We start from the raw sequence: 23,570 nt of genomic DNA, 5'->3' as shown, positions 1-23,570 counted from the left end.
AGTTAACTCGCCCTGGGCAAAAGACCACTATGCATGAATTTCTATGGGTTCCGGAATGCCTTGATCCACTGCTAGGAAGAGACCTCCTTCATAAGGTAAAGGTCCAATTGAGTTTTCAGGCGGAGACACCACAACTGACTCTGGGAACAACACCTGGGGAACAAATGAAGGTACTTGCCTTCCTTCCTGAAGGGGAAAATCATCTCCCACTGGGAGATGATCCCACTCCAGAGACTGACAGAAATGTCCTACAGGGGTGGCAAAGGCAAATACCAGGAGTCTGGGCTGAAAATAAGTCTCCCGGTCTGGCGGTAAACCAAGTTCCTCTGGTAATAGAGTTGTTACCCAGGTGTCTGCCATCTGCCGTAGACAATATCCAATAAGTTTACAGGCCCGCCAAGGAATTGCAAAACATATTGCTAGTTTAACGGATAATAAGATTCTTGTACCTTGCATCTCTCCCTGGAATACACCATTGCTCCCAGTCCGTAAGTTGTTGGACCCAAGATTACCGGCCAGTGCAAGATCTCCAGGAAGTCAACAGGTGAGTGGTCACCCTGCATCCTACTGTCCTTCACCCCTACACTTTGCTGAGTCTTCTGAGCCCAGATCACATCTTGTATTCTGTCCTGAACTTGAAAGATGCTTTCTTCACCCTCCCGGTGGCCCTGGAAGTCAACCCATTTTTTGTTAATGGACTCATCCAGGGACAGGAATAACTGAACAATTGACTTGGACTCGTTTACCACAAAGTTTTAAAAATGTTCGCACTTTATTTGATGAGGCCTTAGCTAGGGACCTGATGGGGTATAGAGAAGATCATCCAGAGGTCATACTTTTGCAATATGTTGATGGCCTGTTAGTGGCCACCAAAACTTTGAGGATTGCAAAGAAGCCACCAGGGCCCTGTTAGTGACTTTACATGATTTGGGATATAAGGTATCATCAAAAAAGGCCCAAATATGCCAGCAGACAGTGACCTACCTGGGCTGTCAATTGCAAGGTGGAAAGAGGACCCTTTCAATAAAAGGGTTCGAGCTACCCTACAAACACCAGTAACAAAGACGTAGAAGCAAATCCAGGAGTTTCGTGGTGCAGTGTGATATTGTAGGCTCTGGATATTAAACTTTGCTGAGATAGCCCAGCTGCTATATGACTCTTTAAAGGGGCAAACAGAAGGCCCACTAGAATGGACAGAAATACAAGAGATAGCCTTCCAACAATTGAGGCAGGCGTTAACAGATGCCCACACACTGGGACTCCCTAACATGTATAAGCTATTTTTCCTGTGTGTGGATGAACTGAGAGGAATTGCAAAAGGAGTAATAACTCAGGAACTGGAGCCCTGGCAGAGACCAAGAGCTTATTTCTCCAAAAGGTTGGATGCAGTGGCTGCCAGTTGGCCACCATGCTTGAGGATCATCGCTGCCATGGCTATGCTGATAAAGGAAGCTAAGAAGCTTACCTTTGGCCAGAAGGTCACTGTGGTAACCTCTCACTCACTTGAGACTCTTATCTGACCCTCTGACCCATGGCTGTCAAATGCACTGCCAAGCATTACTTTTAGATCCTGACTCTATTGCCCTCAAGTCCTTGGCAGCCCTGAATCCAGCCACACTGTTGCCTGATGAGGATCCTTCAGCCCCGTATCAAGAATGCGCCACCTTGATCGAAAGCTACCAAAGCCTCAGACCCAACCTGACTGACCAACCTTTAGAGGGTGTATCATCACTCTTCTCGGACGGAAGCAGCTACATGCACCAAGGTAAATGAGTTGCAGGGGCAGAAGTGACCTCCAAGACCCAGATTTTGTGGGCAAAGGGGCTGGACTCTGGCACTTCTGCTCAGTGAGCTGAACTCAGCGCCTTGACAGAAGCCCTAAAGCTGGCTGAAGTTAAGCAGATTAACATCTCTACCGATAGCAGATATGCTTTTGCAACCCTTCACGTACATGGGGCAGTTTGTCAGGAAAGAGGACTATTGACCTCAGCAGGAGATAAAATAAAAAATGCCCCCCAAATACTAGACCTGCTGGCAGCAATTTGGCTACCTGAGAAAGTGGCCATAATACATTGCAAGGCCCACCAAAAAAGGGAATGATCCCATTGCCAGGGGAAACAATCTGGCTGATGTGGCAGCTAAAGAGGCTGATGTCCATTTGATCTCACCCTCAGTGCAGTGTGGCCACTCACAAATGAAACCATCACAGGTTGTAAGGGGAGAGTACGTAGCATCCAGAGGAATCCTGGTTTCTGTTTCAGGGCTCTGCAAGAACTCGGAGTGGGGAACAAGAGCCTCGGCCCCAGAGTGCCCGGCATCAGGCGAGGCCCTCCAGAGCAGGTGTTTGAGCAACGCCTGTGTGAAATCTACAAGCACAGCACCTTCTGCCTTGCACAGAATCCTGAAGAAATCAATGCCATACCCCAGCTGGGAGAGAAAAAGGAAAGGCTTTGTGGTTTGATGTGTATTTTCATGTGGTTTGATGTGTATTTCATGCTTGGTACAGTGACACTGGAAGACAAAAAGAGGTAGGTGGGCACTCAGACTGATTTGTTAGAAAGAGCAAATTTGGATTTCAGTGAAATAAAGTAATATTTAACTAACACCTTTTAAATTACCCTGATATGCTGAAAGGAAAACGCCATGAATTTGCTTGCACATGAGTGGCTGCCACCCAGGCAACTGAGAAATCCTGTTCCTGATTCCCGAAGAAGCCTGGCCACGGAAACGTGACCCTGAGTGCGGAGCCATGCTGTGTAGAGTCCAGGTGAGCCAGGTTGAGTCTCCCAGCCTGACGGGCAGCTTCACCCCAGAAGGTCCAGTGGGTAACCACACAGGTGATGCCCAGTCCACTTCCGAGGGGCCCTGGAACAAGTGCTTGGCCTTTGGGAACAGTGGAGGGCATCCTAGTGCTGAGTGATGCCGGCTGGCCCTTCAAGGCACAGGGCTGTTGTGACGCCAGGGCCCCTGCCCCTGGGGTGTGCCTGTCCCCTCCCCATGAGGACCCAATGGGCCTAAGTGGCTGTAGATGAAGAAATGCTTCTCAGGACCCCTGTCCCTGTCAACAACCACTGCTCCCTCAGCTCGCCCGAGAGGTGCCCTGTGAGACGCATGAGATGCTGCGTCTAACCAGAGACAGGTAATCCGTACAGGAACGTGAAGGTGGGCAAATGGAATGCAACCCCAGCAGCAGGCCTGGAGCAGTCGCATGGTGGCAGATTTGAGGATGGGGCCCTGCAGTCTCCCTCTGTTCTCACAGGACCCCGCACAGTACTTGGGACACATGCACACAACACTTGCTCTGCCATGACTCACACTAGGCAGATGCCCACAACAAGAGAGGTCAGCTTCCCTGGGGATGTCAGTGGGTGGACAGGCCCCTGTCAGGCTCTCACACACACAGATATCAGCCTGTGCAGGGCTCCCAGTGCATCCCATGACACTGACCCAGTCAGGTGCTGGAGAGGCCACACAGAGTGCACCAATTCCCTGTGGTGTCTGTGGACCAGCTGGGACCCCTGGAGGCGGTCTGGAGGCCGGGGCAGAGACAGGGACAGTGGAGTGTTTGCCAGCCCTCAGGTGAGCTTTTGGGGCTGGAAGGGACCCTCTGGCTGAGAGGAAGCAACATTCTGTCTCTTCCTGCAATTTCCCTCAGCAAATTTTGAAGGAATGAACAAAGACAGCTAATGTAAAGAATAGGTAAGCTTCTGTTGGTTTTGTTTCATCTTGTTTTGTGGTACTAGGGATGGAACATAGGACATTTGGTTTTACTCTCTTCCAAAAAAAGTAATAAGAACTGTGGGAGCAATAAAACCCAAAATGTGTAATAGTCATTGTACAAAAGAGAGGAAAAGAAACTGCTCTAAATGATATAACTGCATGTATATTTAAGTGTATAAGATAGACAATGATATTACTGAGTTTTGTTGGATCATTGACCAGAACTGTTTGGTCTCACTGTTTGAGTGTCCACTATATAAGCTTTAATTTTGTAACTTGAACAAATATTTCTAAGATGACAATATGTAATCCATTAACTAGTGGTTTCCTACTGTATATTTTTTTTCTGAAATTCTGTATAACTTGTACCCTTTTTCTGCTTTTTTTTGTTTTTCTCCTTAATTAAAAAAAACAAAAACAAATGGGCTCTAACCCCTACTCCACACTCTGGAGAGGGCTCTTTCCCTACCTAGCGCCCTTCCTGGGCCCCTAGCTGCCTTGTTGCTTCTCCTCTCTGTGGGTCCTTGTATTTTTCAGAGGATTGTGGTGCTCTTTAATAACTGAATAGACGCATTTATGGCGAAGCCCATTCAGGCACACGATCACCAGCTGGAGATGGCAGATCAACAAACCTACCAGGAAAGAATTCCCACAAGTGGCCCATATGACGATGTCGCTTAACCGCCCTAAGACAATGGACAGACAGCCAGAGATGGGCAACTAGGACATACACGCCACACCACCGGTCACCTAAGATGGGCACAGGGCCAACTGCTGTCCTGCAAGCCCATGATGGGTAAGGCCCAGTTGGGTTCATGTAAAGAGGTCCTTGACCTAAGACAGGCGCTGTCCTCACAGGGCCTGCCATACTCCTGATTGAAAAATAGAAAGGGAGGAGATGTAGGGAGCGGTGCGACCGCCCCGCTGCTGTCTCCCTGCCATCCCTCATATGGGCACATAATGCACCTATATTAATCATAATCCTCTCCTACTTACATCACTACACGGATGAGACGATGAGCCATCAGAGATCACCCCATAGCCTCTCCCTGTCCCACTGACCCGCCCCTGCCCTATAAAAGCAGTAACCACTTTATCAATAAATGAGGCTTGATCGAACTTCGACTTGTCTCCGTCTCTCTGTCTCCTACCCTGCATCTGTCAATCCCTGTTCCTTCACCCGGATCCAGATTGATCTGTGGGCTGAGTCAGAAATATGTGTTCTTAAACTATTTCCGGAGGAAATATTTATTTTTACAATGTTCTGAATCATTTTACACATACCTATGCTATATTAAGTAAAACACAGGGATCATTATTGCACGTTTCAAAGTTGGAATGTCACTCTAGCTTAAGAGGCAATTTTAGAGAGGAAGATGAGACTTCTGTATTGTTTGGCTGAAAAATGTACACCACTCAAGGCAGTTTAGTAATAAAAACCTTTTAAAATGAACTGGACCTCCAAAACCAATAAAAACCTTGGCCCTCTGATTAGTGGGGTATTATGTGCTCTGCCTCAGAGCGTGGGCAGGTTCCCGGCTGCTTTGCAGTGAGGCTGGGGCTTCTTTGGGCTCCGAGACCAGGGACTCCCTTGTGGCATGCGGTGGTGGGTAGTTATGGGGCCAGGCAGGTGGTGGTGGCATTCTAGGAGCAGGAATGAAGTACTCTTGGGGGCCAAGCGGGCCTGGAGGCCTGAATAGCACAGGTCCTGGCAAGAACTCGTGGGGGTGCACCGGCAAGTCGCAGCGTCTGGGCAGGATGCCGAGCGTGTATTCTCTTAAGCCAAGTGGTGGGCCCATGCGTGGGACTGGAAAGCAAGAGGGACACGCAGACACATCCTGAGGAGCAGTCCAAGTCTGATCAAATGGTTTCCCTCCCCCTGAGCCAGGAAGCCGAGTGATGCATCAGACTTCACAGATAAGGGAAACTGAGGATCAGTACGACTCACCTACAGTCTGACCCTCCCTTCTCCCACTGCCACACGCCCGTGGTGGCCCGGTGACCACCCCGGTGGGACTGGCACTTTGGCTCTGTGGGAAGGACCCTTCTGGTCTGAGCAGCTGTCCGGAGGCTGCACGGGGTTCAGAGTGCTGGACCTCATGCTGAGAGTCTGCAGAGCTGCAGCTGCCGATCAGGACAGGAGAGGAGAGGACAGGGCAGGCGGTGGTGCCAGCCCAAGTGTCCTACCGTACCGAATGTCAGCGGTCCCGATGGAGGAATCGGCTGAGGCCTGAAGGGCCCACATAGCCTTTGTGGCAGCAGAGGCCCATAGTCCACGGGGTGCGATATGGGGCCTCCCAGGAATAGGGGCCCTGGATAGGCTGGGGGCCCCTTCGCAGCCATGCTCACCTGCAAACAGAAGCAAGCCCAGTTCCAAGCTCAGCAGTGACACTGAATGCCCATCCCAGGAGTTGTCAAGGGATCCTCGGTCCCTGGTGGCTCCTATGTGAGCACCATGCCATGCAGCGAGCATGCCCACCACACTGTCCCCACTCTCATGTGGAGAGATGAGCTCCAGAGGGGCCAGCGGGCGCTGCACCAGCTCGCGCACTCCTGCCAGCACGAGGGCGGCCCTGGGCATGACAGGGGCAACGCAAGGGCTCCCAGGAGCTGGGGGGGTCCCTGGGGAGAACAGGAAGCTGCCTTGGCCAGTGACACTGCACAGGAAGGGGCTGGCGGAGGCGCATGTGCCTGCACTGACCAGAAGACAGGTCACAGAGCTCTTGACCATCGCAGGTGGGCCCAGTGCGTTGGGAAGGCTGCTGAGGTGGCAGCCTCAGAACCAAGGAGGCACAGCAGCCTGGGCCATCCGGGACCTGGTTCATGAGTCCCTGAACTAGTGTCCCACTCCCCCCAGAGCACCAGAGCTGACACCCACCTCATTCCGATCATTCCAAGGGGTCGGACTAACACAGACCCCGAGGACCCTCACAGCTGCTCCCCAAGCGAGTGTGGTCATATACACCCGTCATCCCGGCACTCGGGAGGCTGAGGCGGGAGAACTGCTAGGGAACTGGAGGTCAGCTCTGGGTACTGTGAGGTCAAGGCTAGTTTGAGCTGCATAAGGAAACTCTGACTCAAAATAAGTAACAAGCAAAAGACACAGGGCACGGCTGCCCAGGGTGTGAGGCGTGCTTTGCCCCAGCACTCAGCATGTGCCCTGGACCCTAAGCCATAGCGAAGGCCCGAGTCAGATGGGGACAGCTGAGTCAGCCTGGGGTCTCTAAGCCCAGGCCCGCTGAACAACAGAGAGGAAACCGAGGGCGCATTGAGTGGCTTGGGCGCGGCTCCCAGGCTCACCTTGCCGTTGTCCATGCCCTTTGCCAGGGAGGAGCCGCGGGAGTCACTGTTGGCCACAGGCCCAGGACCGGGATCTGGGGGCAGAGAAGGCACTCAGAGGACTCTCCCTGGATGAGGATGGAAGAGGCAGCGCGCACACTCTCGGAAGTGCCCTCGGGGACGCTCGGGGATAAGGCAGAGCCCCCTCCACTGGTCCTGAAGGGAGCTGAGGCTTGGCCGGCTCTGACAGGGCAGCTGCAAGGCCCATGGGAGGTGCGAGGCCACGGATCCCTGGCACGGGAGCCAGCCTCGCCAGGCTCACTGGGCAGGGGTCAAGGGGGTGGGGGGCTCGAAGGCGGCCTCTGCGCCTGCGCGGGATCAACCAGGCCAGCGCTTCGTGGACCTGGGGAGCTTGACTCAGCCTGGGAAGGCTTTGAGGCAGCAGCCCCAGCCAGAGGCGGAGATGGCTTTCAGTCCCAGGCTGTGTAGGAAGAAAACAGGGATGCTGAAGACCGAGCATGCACCCGGCGACCATGTGCTTCGGTAGCAGCAGGCAGAACCAGCAACACTCAGAACCGCTGAGCTTGGGAGCGGCCCCTGGCAGCCCGGGGAAGAAAGTGCACACACTGGTCGACTACTGTGCAGAGAGGGAGAGGATGACACTGCCGGCCTCCACCATGCCGAGGCCGGAGGCGGTTGGGAGTGACGAGGAGGGCGCTGGCTCCCAGGACCCTGCTCGCGCACTGCAATCGGGGTGGGCCCAAACACGGCCCAGGGCTAAGTGAAAATCTCGAGCCCGGAGTACCCAGGCTCTGTACCAGAGCTCAGGGAACCGTGCCCAGGGCAGGTGGCACAGTGCCCTTGAGTCTGGGCCGCGAGGCCCCGGAGAGACTCAACTGAGTGGGCTCTCGGGATGTTGCGGCCTGCGAAGTTCAGGCTGGCAGAGGGCTGCCCTGTGGGGGGGCTCTGCACCTGGAGGCGGGGAGCACTCATCGCCTCTCACAGGGTATGGGCCAAAGGAGCCTTTCTGGCTCTGGGGACCTGTGGCTACAACACGCGCTGGTTACCACTTCTCTGCAGTGGTTAAGTTCCCTGAGCTGCACTCAGAAGGACAGAGCGCCCACCTCTGCGGGGCGCATTCTGCACTCCTGGCTGGTCCGGCATCGGCTTGCCAATCACTGGCTCCTCTTGACTCATGGCCAGCTTCTCGGTCATCTCCAGGAGCCTGCATGCAGACAGAGTGCAGCTGGGGTGACCATAGTCACTCCGAGCGGGCTAAAATGTGGGCACCACGGGTCACGCCACGTGGCCGCTCACCTGTGCCGCAGGCTGGTGGCCTCCCGCTTCTCCTTTGCAATTAGGCGCTCGGTGTGCCAGGCTTTGACCTGTGGAGACAGAGGGGCCAGCTCAGCACAGAGGCTGAGTGAAGCTGGAGGGGGCGAGGCGAGGAGGTGGCTCTTACCAAATTCTCGTGGGCTTTCTCCTCATGAATAGCAAGCTGCAAGAGAACAAGGCAAGACGCAGGTTGAGGGACGCGGCACCATGGCCACAGCCCTCCGCTACAGCCCTCCGCTGCAGCCCTCTGATGTCTGTCTGTGTGGGGGATTAATGCATGCTGTCACCACGTGGCTATCTATTCCTTACCTGGTTTTTAAATGAGCGCTCTGTTTTCTCTAATTCTTGCTCGATTTCATGAATTCTCTGCCTAAAAATAATACGTAGCAGTGAGAACCAAATACAATCTGAAACAATCTGACCATGCCTGATCTTTAAAGTCCTCATCATACAGAAACGTTTTATAACGTGATGAGTGCAGCGTGAACAACCTCAGTTTCTTGATTATTCATTTAATGGCTAGAGATTATGAGATGACAACTTGTAAATTTCCTTAACTGTCCTTGTAATAACGTTATCAAAATAATCTGACTAAGGGTACCTTCCCCATAAAGGTTTTTCCCTCAAATTATAGCCACAAGAATGACCCAAAATGCTGCCCCTGGCTTGTCGGGGCACCGAGACTCTGTGGGTGTGGACGTGTGACAGAAGCAGGCTGCTTTGCTAAAGATGGGCACAGGACACTTCTGCAAAAGAGCTTCGCTGTTAACAAGCTTCCCGTCTGTTAAGATAGACCCCCGCCCCGTGTGTGTTAAATGCATTCCATGCTTGGACTGTTCATATGCTTCTGTGCCCATCTCTTCTAGGTAACAAAGCAACTCTGCCCAGTTCCTCTGCCTCAGACACCACACTCACTTGTAGACTTTGACTTCCTCTGTGGCCAGCACCACCTTCTCATCTGGAGCCGACAGCCACTGGTCTCGCTCCTGCAGCTCCAATTCCTCCTGAATCAGTTTCCTAGGTGAAAGGCAGCTGCCAGGGGTGAGCTAGGCCCACAGGCCACTTCCCCACCCAGCAGCAGCCACAGGGTCTCAGGAGGGAGGTGAAGCTCCAGGCTCGGGCCATTTGCTTGTATTCTTGTATTCTCCTACCTCTCCTTGTAATTCTCTAATCAGCAAACAGAACAAGCTAAGAGCACAGCATGCGCCAGGCACTAGCTGCCTGTGTGGGAGATGAGTGTACCCTGAGGGAAGCCAGGATTGCCCAGCTGAGCTGGCTGGAAAAGCAATGGGCGGAGCCCCCCCCCCCCCACTCCCATCCTCCATGCTGTCTGGGAAGAGCTGTTCTTCTAGACCTAGGCCATGATAAGCACACAGGAATGCCGAATGGGTGGACAGGAGCCTGTAGCACCAGCCAGAAAGTGACCTGTGGGCTCCAGAGGCCAGTGCTGAACTCCTTCACCCACACATTGAGGACAATGCCAAAGATGCTGAACTGAGCCCTCGACAAATCCCTAGGCTTTAAGAAACAAGCATGGAGCTGAGTCTACAGAGGCAGGGATGCTGGGTTGAATTGTTAACTGGATGATGGTGACGGCTGACAGGCAGGAGCCGCCCCGGGTCACGAAGCCAGCAGCACTCTGTGCCTCAAGTTTCCTCTATGATCACTGCACATCAAAGCTGTGAGATAATCAGAAGTGACAGGGATGGCCAGCACGAGACACTGGGCAAAATGTCTCGGACTCACTTCTGCAGCTCCATCTCGTTCTCTTGGTACAGCTCCTTCAGGATCTCCACCTTCTGCTGCAGCATCCTACACTCCTCCTCCAGCCCAGCCTTGGCTGCCTGCAGCATGCCACAGTCCTCATTCAGCTTCTTGATCTGGTCTGGGAGGTGAGATGTGTCACCAAGGGCACCACGAAAGACACAGAACCAGGCTCCCAGCATCCCTGCCTCATCCATGCCAGTGCTTAGCCTGACCACCATGTGTTCAGGGACCTACCTTTCAGGTCATAGTTAGCAGACAGGGAGGCTTTCGGCTTAACTTGCAGGAGTTTGAGTTCCTCCCGAAGCACGGATATTTTGGCTTGTGTCTGAAAATTGTGAGGGAGAGGCACAGGCTTGAAAGTGAGGCACAGTCAGGACTCATGGGCCCCTGGGGGTGTGCTGTGAAGGGACTCACCCCAGAGACATCCATCAGCTGGTTCATGCCAGTCTTCAGCTTACTCTCCTCACCTACAAAGAGAACAAGTGTGGCTGTTTCTTCCTGTGCCGTTTCTAACACTGTTGTCCTGACTTCCACAAAACTAAACTAATGCTCATCAAACACTGAAAGAAAAATAATTCACCAACAGAACTGGCACACTGACTTTTATGACAGCTGAACCCTTAGATTTTGTGAGCTCCTGCCAAGGCAGCATGCCACCTGGGCTGTGGCTGAGCAGGCCTAGCTCTGCCACACGATGGTCTAGGGGGAGCTGGCCAGCATGGGACCCTGAGCACCCTCTGCAGCTGGGGCGGTGCCCTGACCACTTTCCTCATCTCACACCCTGCTGCTCTCCAGCCTCTGTCCTCACAGCCTGGACTGTGGCTCCCCCATCCCCATACTCTAGGTGACCCTTGGCCAAGGGCCTGAGAACCGCAGAATAGCAGAGGCCGTGAGCGTGGATCCAAGTGTCATCTGCAGGAAGCTGAGAAAGTTTCTTCTCTGGCTGTCATGGTTTATGCCTGTGGCCCCCAGGCCTCATGAGTTTGCATTGTACATTTGCGATTGGTTCATTATCTAGTGCTTGGATTGATAGTGTCGGCGCTACATCCACAAAGGGGTGGAGCCAGGATGTGATGTAATGTACGGAGCGTGGTGTGTCTTGCTCTTTTGCCAGTTTCAGCCTTGCTGTTTGCAGCCGCCATGAACTGTGGCTCTTCCATGCTACCCTGCCTTGGAGCCAACTGAGTACGGACTGAAACCTCCAGAACTGTAAGAAATAAACCTTTCCTTCCTCAACTTTAGGCTTCAGATATTTTGTTTCCGCAATGAATAAAAAGTAACTAAGACACTGGCATAGAGGCAAACACAAAGGCAAAAGGCTCCAGCGTATACATCCGGTTCTCAAGGGGTGGAAAAACAGCTTTCCCTGCTTGCCTGCTGCTACTGCACCCCAGCAACCCAGACATGAGTATGAATCATTCAGATGTTGGGAGCCATTGAAGCTGGAAACTGACCACACGTGCAGGGCCAGGGCATGGCTGTCCCAAGAACAAAGATCCCCTGGGGCTGCCATGTGAAGAAGCTTCCTCAGCCCAGAGAACACTAAGCGCCAAGACAATCTGAACAGTGGGCTGCTAGGACAACAGGGTGTCATGTGACATTAAGTTGCTAAAAGGTATAAACAAACAGCCCTGAAGTGAGGGACCAGTTCCTTTCTTCCCATCAGGAGGGTAAGGCTCCCCAGGACCCCTGATTTGTCTCCCTATTTTTCTCATCCTCTTGTGGTCCTTCACTCTAAGAGCTGCATGGGGTGGGGCAAGAAGAAAGTCAGCTGAGAAGCAGCATCTATGTGTGGAATTAAAGACAAGAATGCTTAGGAGGCTGAGGTAGAAGATTTGCTGTGGGTTTGAGGCCAGTGTGGGCTACACAGTGAGTTCAAGACCAGCCACTACATAGAGAGCTTGTTTAAAATAACAGTAAAGAGACAAAGACAAAAAAAGGGCCCTTGAAGGGCTGGGGATTTAGCTCAGTGGCACAAGCACCTGCCTGGCTAGTGCAAGGTCATGAGTTTGATCCCTGGTTCCAAGAAAAGAAAAAAAAGGCCTTTGAGCTAGGGCCGGTCTTACCTCCCACTTCTCCATTGGCTAATTCACCTGGCTCACATCTGCCTGGACCTGGACCCTCAGATTCAGATCCACTCTCAAACTGATTCAGCTGTATGATGCAGTTGGTCAGAGCCTAGCAGAGAAGTGAGAGGCAGTTAAGAGCCTCTCCATCCTCACAGTGAGTTTGTTTCCCGAGTGTTCATGAACAGGCTGGGTTAGCCATGGTAACTTACCCTGATTCTATCATCCTTATGAGCGAGAGTAGCTTCCAGATGCCTCTGAGACATCTCTAAGGACCTGATTTCCTCGCTGAGTTCAGCATGCACATACTCCCGGTCTTCAGCTTCCTGCTCTAGCTGAAAGTCACATGCAAGGATCCCTCTGCACTGGGGACTGCACAGAGGCACAGGACCATGCAAGTGGGGTGGGGAAGCAGGAGTCGTGTCCCTCCATGCCCCATCACAGAGGCTAAGACTTGGTTCAGGACCATGGAGCGTGGCTTCCACCCTGAGCTGTCAAGGAAGCTGACCCCATCCATCAAGTCCTTCTGAAAAATGCCTGCTGACTCCAGTGCCTGACTTCCAGATGGCACACATGGGCATGTATCGTTGGGGCTTAACAAATTCCCACTGGCATGAACTGCTGCAAGGCATGCAGGACTGTCCATACCACCTAATGGGACTATCCTCTGTATTCCCCCTAGCAGGCGGACATGTGTGTCCCATTCAAATGGGAGCTGCCGGCAGCTAGCCATGGGAATTCTGGCCTCATTGTGGGTGTGTTGAACCCAGATCCCTGATCTAACCTTCCAATGGCCCATGTGAGGCAGTAACTATCAGAGGAGGCTTAGCAAAGCCATCCACTATGTTTTAGGTAAAATCGGGATTCAATGCGGTCTAGGGAAAAAATCTCAGGTTAAACAGCTGAGGGAGATCCTGGAGCAAAGATGGCAGATCGGTAACAACTGGCTATGGAAGCCCCCTGAGATAGTCAACTTAGAATTCAACACAATACAGAGTGGGGAGCCCCAACAGAGGGAGATGAATTCTCCCATCCCAAGAAGAAATTAAGGTGACTTGCCAACCATCTGAGGTCCCGCTGCGACTGGCTGATGCTGTGACTTCCTGGGGTCCTGCCCCACCCTTCCAGTGTCCTGCCACGACTTACCAGGGTCCCGCCGTGCCCTGGTGGGTCCTGCCGCACCCTGCCGGATTTCCGCAGGGGCTTGCCAGGTCCCCTCGGCAGCTTGCCAGGTCCCTGCCACACGTTGCTGGGTCTCCACCACACCTTGCCGGGCTTCCACCGCCACTGGCTGGGGTCCTGCCATGACTTGCCGGGGCCTCGCCTGGACTTGATGGGGTTCCGCCGTAACTTGCCAAGCCTTCGGAGGTCCCGCTGCTTCGACTCACTGGAGGCACCCTTATATTGAGTTGGAGGGTCAGCGAGCTGAAAGGAGAGCTGAGTTGGCGGGGAACCTACATCGACCTGTTGTGAGTGACGGGAGTGGAGCCATTCCATAAATATGGGGGCTCTGGCGGACGACGTTCTGGGAGCTGGCAGGACTGGCAAGTACAAGGGGCAGCAGTGACTTCAGTCAATTGTCCCCTTCCCAAATGGGATTGGTGGAGTGTGCTAGGTCTGGGTCACGTGAACCAGCTGAGACCCAATAAGTTATCTGAGGTCAAGTCCCTGCAGCGGTGTCCAACTCTAAACACACTGGCCCAGTGGGTCCTCGGAGGTTTGGCTGGTCTGGAGGGGGGCCACGCATAGTAATACAGTAGTGCAGGTCACAACAGCTTGACTGATCTGGAGGGCAGGGGCCAGCATACGCTGTCCCTGTCTGCAACTCACTAGAACACTGCAGTGGGAAGGGTCATCTAGTCAACACACTTCAGAAGAAGTGTAACCAACAAAGAAGGAAACTGGGGCCTCCTGGAAGAAGCAAAATGATGGGAAGATGAAGCAACAACAAAAAGCCCCAGGCCCCAACCCTGAGAACACTGACCCAGGACAGGTAAATACAAAGGAGAATGAAAACAGCAAACATGCTATATCAGACACAGCACCAGTGGACATAAAGAGATATATTCGGGACCTCATAGACGAGTTCAAAAGTGAAACATTTAGACAAATAAAGCTAGATATAAGAAGATTAATAAAAGAGATACCCAGCACCCCTCAAGCAGACACAGACAGAAGAAGGGAGGAACTCAAACACAGGAGAGAACCATTTAGTGAAGAATATTAGAAAAATATAGAATACATGCAGCAGATTCAAAGAGATCATCAGGAAATTAAAACTCTATGGAAAGATGGCAAATCAGCTTGAAAGAAACTAAGGATAGATTATCCAAACTGGAGGACAATTTTGCAATGTGGGAGTATAAAAGGGAAAACTTTAAAAATAACAAGGAAACAAGCAGTCACAATACAAAGGCTAGAAGATGACAGAAGGATCTATAACTTGAGAATAAAGAATGTAAGTGAAGAATCTGGGATACAAACAAAGGAACTACAAAGTTATTCACAGAAATAATTAAGGAAAACTCCCCAAACATAGGAAAAAGAAATGATATTCTGATATATGAGGCATACAGAACTCCAGCCACCTACAACCAAAACACAGCTACACCCAGGCATATAATAATCAAGATCCCAGAAATTCAATATAAGAACAGAATATTAAAGGCTGTTAGAGACAAGAAACAGATAACCTACAGAGGAAGGCCCATCAGAATAATGGCAGACTTTTCGACATAAACCGTCAAGTCAAGAAGAGCCTGGAGCAAATTATTCCAAGCCCTGAAAGAAAGTAACTTCCAACCCAGATTGATATACCCTGATAAACTGTCTCTAGAAATTAATGGAGAAACAAGATGCTTCCAAGACAAAGAGGAACTTGGGAAATTTGCAACCACCAATCCAACTCTACAGAGAATACTCCAGGGCATTCGAGAGAGAGCGAAAAGTGTTAGGACTCCAGGAACAGTGGCAGAGAGGCCTCAATGAAAGGAGCAGAAAACAGAATGAAAAGATAAGCAGACACGAGATGGCAAAAAAGAGCATAACAGAAATGAGGCAAAGAAGATTTTATTCAAAACTGATATGATTGATAGATAATATCAAGTCTGAGAGTATAGGCAATTACACTGAAGATGACAAGACTCAATGATACACATTCTGGTTTGATAACTGCCAGTTTTTGAAGTTCTATACTATATACAAAGTTGTGTTTTTATTATCACAAGTGTTATGTACTGACATATTCAGTCATACTCTGTCTGATGATATAGCCATTTCGATTGGAGATAACAAGAGACAACACAGAAACTATGGTAGAATGATTTGTACAATGGTCTTATCTTTTTTCATTTCATGTGTTTATAGGAATATGTTTTGTTTTGCCTTGCTTTGTTTTGTTTCTCCCTCTAATTTAGAAAGGATAGAAATACATGTTAATACTCATGGATGTGTAGAATCTATAAACAGTTTATGAGAACTGCACATATGACACATGATGTAATGAACAGATACTTTGAGGAAAAAGACACACTAAAATACCCAGTGCTGATCCTGGAGTGTCATAATGTGAAACCCAGCAATAATATTATTCTTTGTTCAGAGTGATATTAGCCTGCTTGGGTTTATTCAATCTCAACATAATTGAAGAGATGAATAACTGCATGTATGTGTAAGTGTGTAGGGTTGATGACCATATTTCTAAGTTTCTGTTGGACAGTTGAACAGAACTGGTTGCAATCTCACTGTTTGAATCCCCACTTTATAAGCTCCACTTTACTATCTTCAATAATTATTTGTAAGGAGACAATCTGTAATCATCAAGTAGTGATTTCTTACTGTTTATTTTCTTTCTTTTAAATTATGTATTATTTCTACCCATTTTCTGTTTTGTTTAGTCTTTCTTTAAATTAAAAAAAAAAGAGCTGAGGAAAAAAACTGAAGTGAACAGTTTCATGGTACCCTCAAGCTTTGGGGTGACCACACAACATAGTATGAAGAAATGTTCAAGCAAACCACGGAAAATGAACAGCTTTTCTGCTGGCATGAAGAGAAAAAAGCCCTCAAAGAGCTGGAGATTTAGCTCAGCAGCATAACTGCCTGCCCACCAAGCACTGGGTCATGAGTTCGATCCCTGCCCCCCCCCCAAAAGCTCCAAAATCACTGTAGACATTTTCTTGTATGAATGGTAAGAATGCTGGGTATGGTGGACTCTTGTAATCCTAGCACTTGGGAGGCTGAGGCAGGAGAGGAGAGTTTTAGGCCTGCCTAGGCTTCAAAGTGAGTTCACAGCCAGCCTGAACTGCATAACAAAAGCCAGTCTCAAGAAGACAAAACCAAAGCAAAACAACACAAAAAAAGTGTTTCTGGGGGAACAGAAAAATCTCATGTGCAGAATTTCTCAATATTTATGACAATCCAGGCTCAAGGAGTGACCCTAACCCAGCGTTTTTGTTTTTTTTTTTTTTTTTGTCTTTTGTCTTTTTCCTTTTCATTGGTACTGGGGATTAACTGCAGGTTTTGTGTCATGACTTCCCGCCAAAGAGCATGGTGCACAAAGGACTGAAAATGGGCAACTTACCAGGTCTGTGCTGAGCAAAGGACCAGGCCACACAGGAGGCAGGAAGCATGAGAACTCTCCTCACTACATTTCCACTTAGGGGATTTTAAAACTATTCGAAAGGCACAGAGTCTACTGTGAAATAAAACCAGTTTACACAGACTACTCAACTGGACCAGTTTCTTAGTGACTCTGTGTGTTCTGGAGGACTCAGCCATGAAATTATCCAAATTTCAGGATCAAAACACTTCCCATGCCTATAAAAAGGTCCTACTGGGTTAGTACTAAAAATCCCACAAAATGGGTACAGGCATGTTCTGTTCTGTTACTCCTAATCTTAAGGAGTTAACAGCATGGGAACAGTTCAGCTAATTTATGAAATAGCTAAAAATACAACTGTAGTAACACGCAGCAGCAAGAACTCACCAAATCCTGATTTTGCACGTTTCGTTTCCTCTCAGATTTGAATATAACACCAACAGTTTTGGCAATACCTGTCAGAAATTTATTTCTTTCTTCAAGCACCTTGATTTCAGCCTATTAGAAAAGATATTAAAAGTAGCAATACACATTAATGCCTGCTTCTGTTTTTAGACTATAATCTCAAAAAGAGAAGGACTTTTACCTTGTATTTAATTGTTTGATGAGAATTTTTTTCCTTCGTCTCCAGAATAAGCTTCTTTGATTCCTCGATCTATGTAAAAAACACATGCAGAACTAAGTAACAGAAGTCACTGTGCTACCAAAAGAAACCTTGTTCCAAGGAAGCGAGCAGAGCGTTCACTTTATACAGGATGGTTCGTAAGATCTGGAGGGCTCAGGGGGAAATGATGAAGTGAGAACATAGGCCTTCAAAATACCATAATAACTGAGCTACACCACAGACATGCTAGAGGAGGGGCCGTGAAACAGGTTCTACCTTCTGTTTATAACTTGACACTTTTTTGACAAGTTCTGCACTGTCCTTTGTGGTATTCTTCAGCTTCTCAGCAATCTGCTGTTCAGTGACTATAAAAAGAGGAAAAAGCCAGTATTAGGAGCACTAAATGGAACTGAGTTGCACAGTGTCTCAGCAGCAAGGACTCGTGTGAGGCTCCGTGAGAGAAAGAGCTTTGCACAGCTATCTGCCTTTCCAGAGACCCGAAGCTAAGAGCAACAGTCCACAGGACACTGTTAAACTTTAAGAAAACGATAGTAACATTTGTTTTGACGAGATAGCAATTTACTGCAAAGGCAGGAGATACAGTAAAATGTTACATAGTTGGAGAGGCTCACTTCACAAAGGCACTTGTTCTCTGACAATGGAATCACTTCAAATGAGTGTCATTTGCAAAGAGAAACAGCAAGTTCAGGCTACTGATCCACACTGCTGTCTCTCTAGCTCCTGTGCTGATAAACCTATAGGGGCCGAGGTGTCCCTAGCACAGACACACTGTCCTCTCTCCACACCTGTGTGGTCCAGCCACGTTTGGTCTGCTCCATGTTAGCAGTCACCCCCCTGACCCCACATCTCCTATCTCAGCCAGTACCATCATCCTCCCCGCTATACCATGGTAAGTAGCAACAGTAAAATGTGGAGCAGTTAGTAAGTCATATCAGACACCAAAGTCACTGTCTCTCCTAGCCTGCCTAAAAGTCCTCCCAAACACCAACAGGAAGAGATTTACCTTGGTATGTTCTCTCCTTGACCTAGAAGAGAAAGAGAGAATTAAATTTGATGTCAACAATTTGATTAAAAGAAATACATAGTTCCTAACACAAGTCAGGATCATAACCAAATGAAAATTTAGCAACTGTTTAGTTCAGGATAAATCCATACAATTAAAAATGTATTATAAATAGCCTCTGATACAGAAGAACAGTAAGGAATGTGTCTTACTTCGCAGCTACACACAGGTTTATGTGCCAGTACCAAGTGAACACCAAGCTTATGAGATGAGCCTTTGTCTTCAACAGTGAAATGCTTGTTTTTATAATACGCACATTATTATTTACTCAGAATTACTTGACAATCCCGAACAACAAGCATGCAGTCTCGAAATGGTGACCATATGGAAGACTGGTGAGCGAGATTACCAGCATAACCTTTGCACTAAGATACGCCTCTCACTCACTGGAAGATGCCTCAGAAACCCTATTTCAAGTGATCTATTGATGCAATTAAGAAATAATCTAATACACCTCATCATCTGATTTCCCCAGACCACAAAAACAGTAATAAATCTAAGCGGAAGGGAAGACACCAGAAGAACACAGAGAAATGACAGCTAACAGCTTCTAGGTAGAGCACAGAGCCAGTTCTTCCTCCCAGTGACTTCTGGGGTCATAAATCCTAAACTGTAACTAACTAAAGAGCACAGCAGCGATCACTGCACTTCTCTGTAATACAGACTCTGTCTTCTTCTGAGTGCTATAAAGAAAAGTGTAGGACAGCAGAGCACAGTGGCCATGGGGTGGGGTGGGGGGACGAGTGTCCTCTCCAGGATGAGGAGTAGTGCCTCAGAGCCACTGGACCTCAGGGAGTGGGAGGAAGTGAGCCCAGGTGCAGGGTGTGAAGCTGCAGGGCTGAGCCTGAGAGCCCTGCTGGGGAGCAGCTGCAGGGGAGCAGAAGGAGGGGAGCAGGGGAAACAGCACGTTTTCACCCACACACACTTCTGCTTACCCTTCCAGGTATTCTTTCATGTAAGAAGCTATTCAGTGAGATTTGAGAAGTCCTCACAAGAATCTTTAATAAGGTGCTGTTTGGGGGTTGTTTTTTGGCACCGGGGACAGGGCCTTCACAATGAACTACATTCTCAGCCTTCCCATTAATTCTTGAGACAGGCTCTTGGTAAGTGACCAAGTTGCCCAGGCTGGGCTCAGCCTTGCACTTCTCCTGCCTCAGCCTCCCTCTCCACCAGGGCTGCAGGAATACACGCACCACTATTCCTGATCTTGCCTCGACGTTTCTACTGTGTTTCTTGCTCTTTGTGTTTCTACAACACAATTTATCAACACCTCACGGTCCGTTTCCACTTTTCCCACTTCACATTAAATTGTAAACAACTTCTTTGCCCCCTGCCTTTGAAATACACACAGCAGCCTAATTATTCTGTTCTATGGATATAAATAAGATGAAACATGATATTTCCTAATACAGATCATTTAGGTTTTGCCCAGTTATTACTCTATTAAATACTATTTCATCTAACACCTTTGTATAAAATCTTAACATGTAATTTATTTCTTTAAGATCGTGTACTGATATTATCATACCATATGAAAACAATGTATATTTCTTATCCTGTTTTGTATCCCATTTTAAAGGCTTGTGATATATAGAATTATTAAACGGCTTTTCAGGATGGCTGTACGAGTCCCCAACTCTACTAACAAGTAAATATGCTTAGCTTGCTCTTAAGTCCTTGCCAATACCAAAGTTACATTAAATTATTTCAGAAAACTGGCTTGAATTATAACTACTGATTTGTTTATGTTAATAACTGAAAGGGCCAATGATAATAGAATGCTCGATGTATTCAGAAGTCAAAGAACAAGTTAATTCACTCACAGCAAGGACTGTCCTCCAGAAGAAAATGGCCAACGAAACGATTCCCAAACAGGCAGTAAACAACACAGGCTTCCAGGGGAGCCCATAAAAGTCAGGCCGGGGCTGAACATGCTCAGGCAAGGTAGCAACCAGCTGAAAAGGGCGGGCACAAATAATGGGAACGTTAAGAGAACTGGCAGAGCAATCACAAACGATCATCACAGATACTCTCAATCTCCTCTCAATAGTCTAAACCAACTTCCAGGTGCCTTGATGAAACTGAGGGAAAGGGGATACAGGCAGGCTCGCGTTCTTGTCCGGTATGTGGAGTCTCTAAACATAGGGAGTGAGTTGAGCCTATTTCCAGGTTGGCAACAGGACCTTCATCATCGCGGTGTCTCACATATGGCCAGAATGTGTCCAGATCATGCTTAGGTGAGCTGTTTTCTATTACTGTACACACACACACACACGCACGCATACACTCCACACTTTGTAAATACATGATAGAAACCATCGGTTTATGCGGCTGCAAACAAAATCACAATGACAATGAGCGCCACAAATCAGGCATCACTCCTCCAGGATGCTGTGTCTCAATTCGCTGCACCCTTAGGCTGCACACACAGCGGGCAGTGTGAACGCGGCTCCCAAGGCGATGGCTGCCTTGGCTCCACGCCACTTCCTCAGGACAGTCCGCCCCTGTGCTGTTCACATCGCGCTCCTGCCTGCTGGTCGGGTATGGCTCTTCCGAGGGGACCCGCAGCCCGGCTCCCACCAGAGGGCGACCCGCGCCCCTCGCCCGGCCCTGGTTCCCGGCCTCACCCTCAGCAGCCGGGCTTCGAGGGCCGCGTACAGCATCTGCAGAGGCCGCAACAGCTTGGCAAAGCCCTGGGACACGGTGACCCCGAGCCCAGTGGCTGACACCGCGTCCATCGCAAAGGACCGCTCCCTGCGGACTGGCCGGAAGGGCCAGACTAACAGTGGCAAGCACTGTCCTTCCCAGAAGCGGCAGGGGGCGGGACTGCACAGCTACACCCTCCCCTTCCAGCTGCGCTATGAGCCGTTAACACATGGATGGGGCCGCGCGCCAGCAGAGAGGGGCGGGGCCAAACCTGGGCACCGCGGGGGCCCGGGGGAGCGCCCAATGAACGAGGCCGGGGGCGGGGTCCCGTGGCCGCAGAGCAATGCCCGGCGGGTAGCTGCGCTGAAGGCACGAGGCTCTGACCCCTTCACCGCTGGATCTGGTCGCCTGGCCTCCAGCGCGCTGCTCAGTGGCTGCGGGCCTGGCTGGCACCTTTGCCGGGTTGGGCGGCGCCACGGGTCAAAGTTCAGGACACTAGGGATTTAGCTCGGCGGCATAAGCACCTGCCTTGCAAGCAGCCGGTCCTGAATTCTTTCCCCGGTACTGATAAAAAGGAAAAAAGACAAAAAAAAAAAAAAAAAAAAAAAAAAAAAAGGATCAGCAACTGATGGCAGAAACAAACGCCTATATCAAAAAAGCGTTGGGTGATTTTTTTCAATGTACTCAATTGGTGTTTCCTGATTATGACTCAAAAACCGGGGATCGAACTCACGACTGCCTGCTTGCAAAGCAGGCACTTATGCCACTGAGCTAAATCCCCAGCCCCTTTTAGTCCACACAGTGAATAACGTGGGGAGGCTCCGTCACCTATGATGCTCGCCACCTGCCAAGCGGCCAGCCGCGGTGCGCTGGAGCCCCGCAGCCCGCTTGCCCCCTGCGTCCCGGGCTCTGAGGTGACCCGCCGCGGCCAGGGGTCTATATCCTGCACTTTGACGCGTGGCCCCGCCCAACCCGGCGAAGGTGCCAGCCAGGCCCGCAGCCACAGAGCAGCGGACGCGAGGCCTGGCGCCCAGGTCCAGCGGTAAAGGGGCCAGAGTCTCACGCCCTTAGCGCGGCTACCCGCTGGGCATTGTTCTGCAGCCACGGGACCCCGCCCCCGGCCTCGCTCATTGGGCGCTCCCCCGACCCCCCACGGTGCCCAGGTTTGGCCCCGCCCTCTCTGTGGCGCGCGGCCCCATCGCACTGGAGACCGTGTGTTAAAGGCTCATAGCGCAGCTGGAAGGGGAGGGTGTAGCTGTGCAGTCCCGCCCCCTGCCGCCTCTGGGAAGGACAGTGATTGCCACTGTCAGTCCGGCCCTTCCGGCCGGTCCGCAGGGAGCGGTCCTTTGCGATGGACGCGGTATCAGCCACTGGGCTCGGGGCCACCGTGTCCCAGGGCTTTGCCAAGCTGCTGCGGCCTCTGCAGATGCTGTACGCGGCCCTCGAAGCCCGGCTGCTGAGGGTGAGGCCGGGAACCAGGGCCGGGCGAGGGGCGCGGGTCGCCCTCCGGTGGGAGCCGGGCTGTGGGTCCCCTCGGAAGAGCCGTACCCGACCAGCAGGCAGGAGCGCGATGTGGACGGCACAGGGGCGGACTGTCCTGAGGAAGTGGCGTGGAGCGAAGGCAGCGATCACCTTGGGAGCCGAGTTCACGCCGCCACCTGTGTGTGCAGCCTAAGGGTGCAGCGAATTGAGACACAGCATCCTGGAGGAGTGATGCCTGATTTGTGGCGATCCTTGTCATACTGGTTTTGTTTGCAGCCGCATAAACCGATGGTTTCTGTCATGTATTTACAAAGTGTGGGGTTTGTGCGTGTGTGTGTGTGTGTGTGTGTGTGTGTGTGTGCAATAATAGAAAACAGCTCACCTAAGCATAATCCTGACACATTCTAGCCCTGTGTGAGACATCGAGATGAAGAAAGGCCTGTTGCCTAGAGCGCCTCGAGCACACTACTTTATGGAAGCTGGTTTCAAACACACTATGTAGCCTGGACTGGGATCAAACTCATTATGTAGACAGGGTTGGCCCACAATTGGCCCTCCTGCTGGGGCCCCCGTGGTGGCATTACAGATCTGCACTGCAAAGTGCACTCAGGTTCCACTCTCTGGACTCTTCTCTCCAGCCATCTCTCTAGCCTGCCTGCCTTCCTGCCTTCCTACTCTCGCGGGGGATTGTGGGTCAATTCTCACCTCTCCCCAAAGCCACAAGGAGGGCTGTCAATGTTCATTCCCTGCACCCATGCACGCCTTCCCACTGCCAGGATGCAGCATGGAGGCCACTGAGACCCTAGGTGCTTCACAGCAGGCCTCACCAGAGAAGCAGCTGGCAAAGTAAGCAAGGAACCACCCAGCCGGGAGCTGCCCTGGGTTCCATGAGTCTTGAGAGACCTGGGTTGGACTCCTTCCTGTTGAGGTGCAGAGTGGAGAAGGCGTCTTGGAGCCAGCAGGTCAGTGCCTCACAAATGTGCCCCGGTG

General features: G+C 50.6%; 1 protein-coding gene across 4 annotated transcripts; it reads right to left on the bottom strand.

The window, feature by feature from the left end:
* Positions 1 to 4,937: 4,937 nt before the first annotated feature.
* Positions 4,938 to 21,330, bottom strand: LOC100723082 (transport and Golgi organization protein 1 homolog). Of its 4 annotated transcripts, none has more exons than XM_003467008.5 (20): positions 21,080 to 21,328; positions 20,276 to 20,407; positions 18,393 to 18,414; positions 17,645 to 17,733; positions 17,351 to 17,419; positions 17,152 to 17,262; positions 13,314 to 13,592; positions 12,380 to 12,502; positions 12,168 to 12,279; positions 10,516 to 10,568; positions 10,336 to 10,426; positions 10,081 to 10,219; positions 9,250 to 9,351; positions 8,644 to 8,704; positions 8,462 to 8,497; positions 8,317 to 8,384; positions 8,124 to 8,224; positions 7,021 to 7,094; positions 5,913 to 6,069; positions 4,938 to 5,527 (listed from the first exon to the last, which is right to left on the bottom strand). In XM_003467008.5, the coding sequence occupies exons 1-20, from the start codon at positions 21,188 to 21,190 to the stop codon at positions 5,223 to 5,225; spliced, it is 2,235 nt and encodes a 744-aa protein (XP_003467056.3). In that variant the 5' UTR covers positions 21,191 to 21,328; the 3' UTR covers positions 4,938 to 5,222. The 4 variants fall into 4 exon arrangements, 2 of the variants coding, with proteins under 2 accessions (XP_003467056.3, XP_013004922.1); XR_010048231.1 differs by having other exon boundaries at positions 5,339 to 5,527; positions 5,669 to 6,069; positions 21,080 to 21,330; XR_001200616.3 differs by lacking the exon at positions 5,913 to 6,069 and adding an exon at positions 5,669 to 5,844 and having other exon boundaries at positions 5,339 to 5,527; positions 21,080 to 21,330.
* Between the last annotated feature and the right edge of the window lie 2,240 nt (positions 21,331 to 23,570).

Source organism: Cavia porcellus, unplaced genomic scaffold, assembly GCF_034190915.1.
Source record: "Cavia porcellus strain 051 isolate PalLab524CR breed Dunkin Hartley unplaced genomic scaffold, mCavPor4.1 scaffold_6, whole genome shotgun sequence".
Classification (NCBI taxonomy): domain Eukaryota; kingdom Metazoa; phylum Chordata; class Mammalia; order Rodentia; family Caviidae; genus Cavia; species Cavia porcellus.
Note: the sequence above shows the minus strand (reverse complement) of the source record. Positions and strands in the feature narration are given on the sequence as shown.

Coding starts and splice junctions, on each gene's coding strand:
- LOC100723082 (XM_003467008.5), bottom strand. CDS start 21,190: ATGGACGCGGTGTCAGCCACTGGGCTCGGGGTCACCGTGTCCCAGGGC. Junction 12,503..13,313: donor CAGGGCACGGCGGGACCCTG/GTAAGTCGTGGC, acceptor TGTGACTTTCAG/CTAGAGCAGGAAGCTGAAGA. Junction 8,385..8,461: donor AGAAAGCCCACGAGAATTTG/GTAAGAGCCACC, acceptor CTGTCTCCACAG/GTCAAAGCCTGGCACACCGA.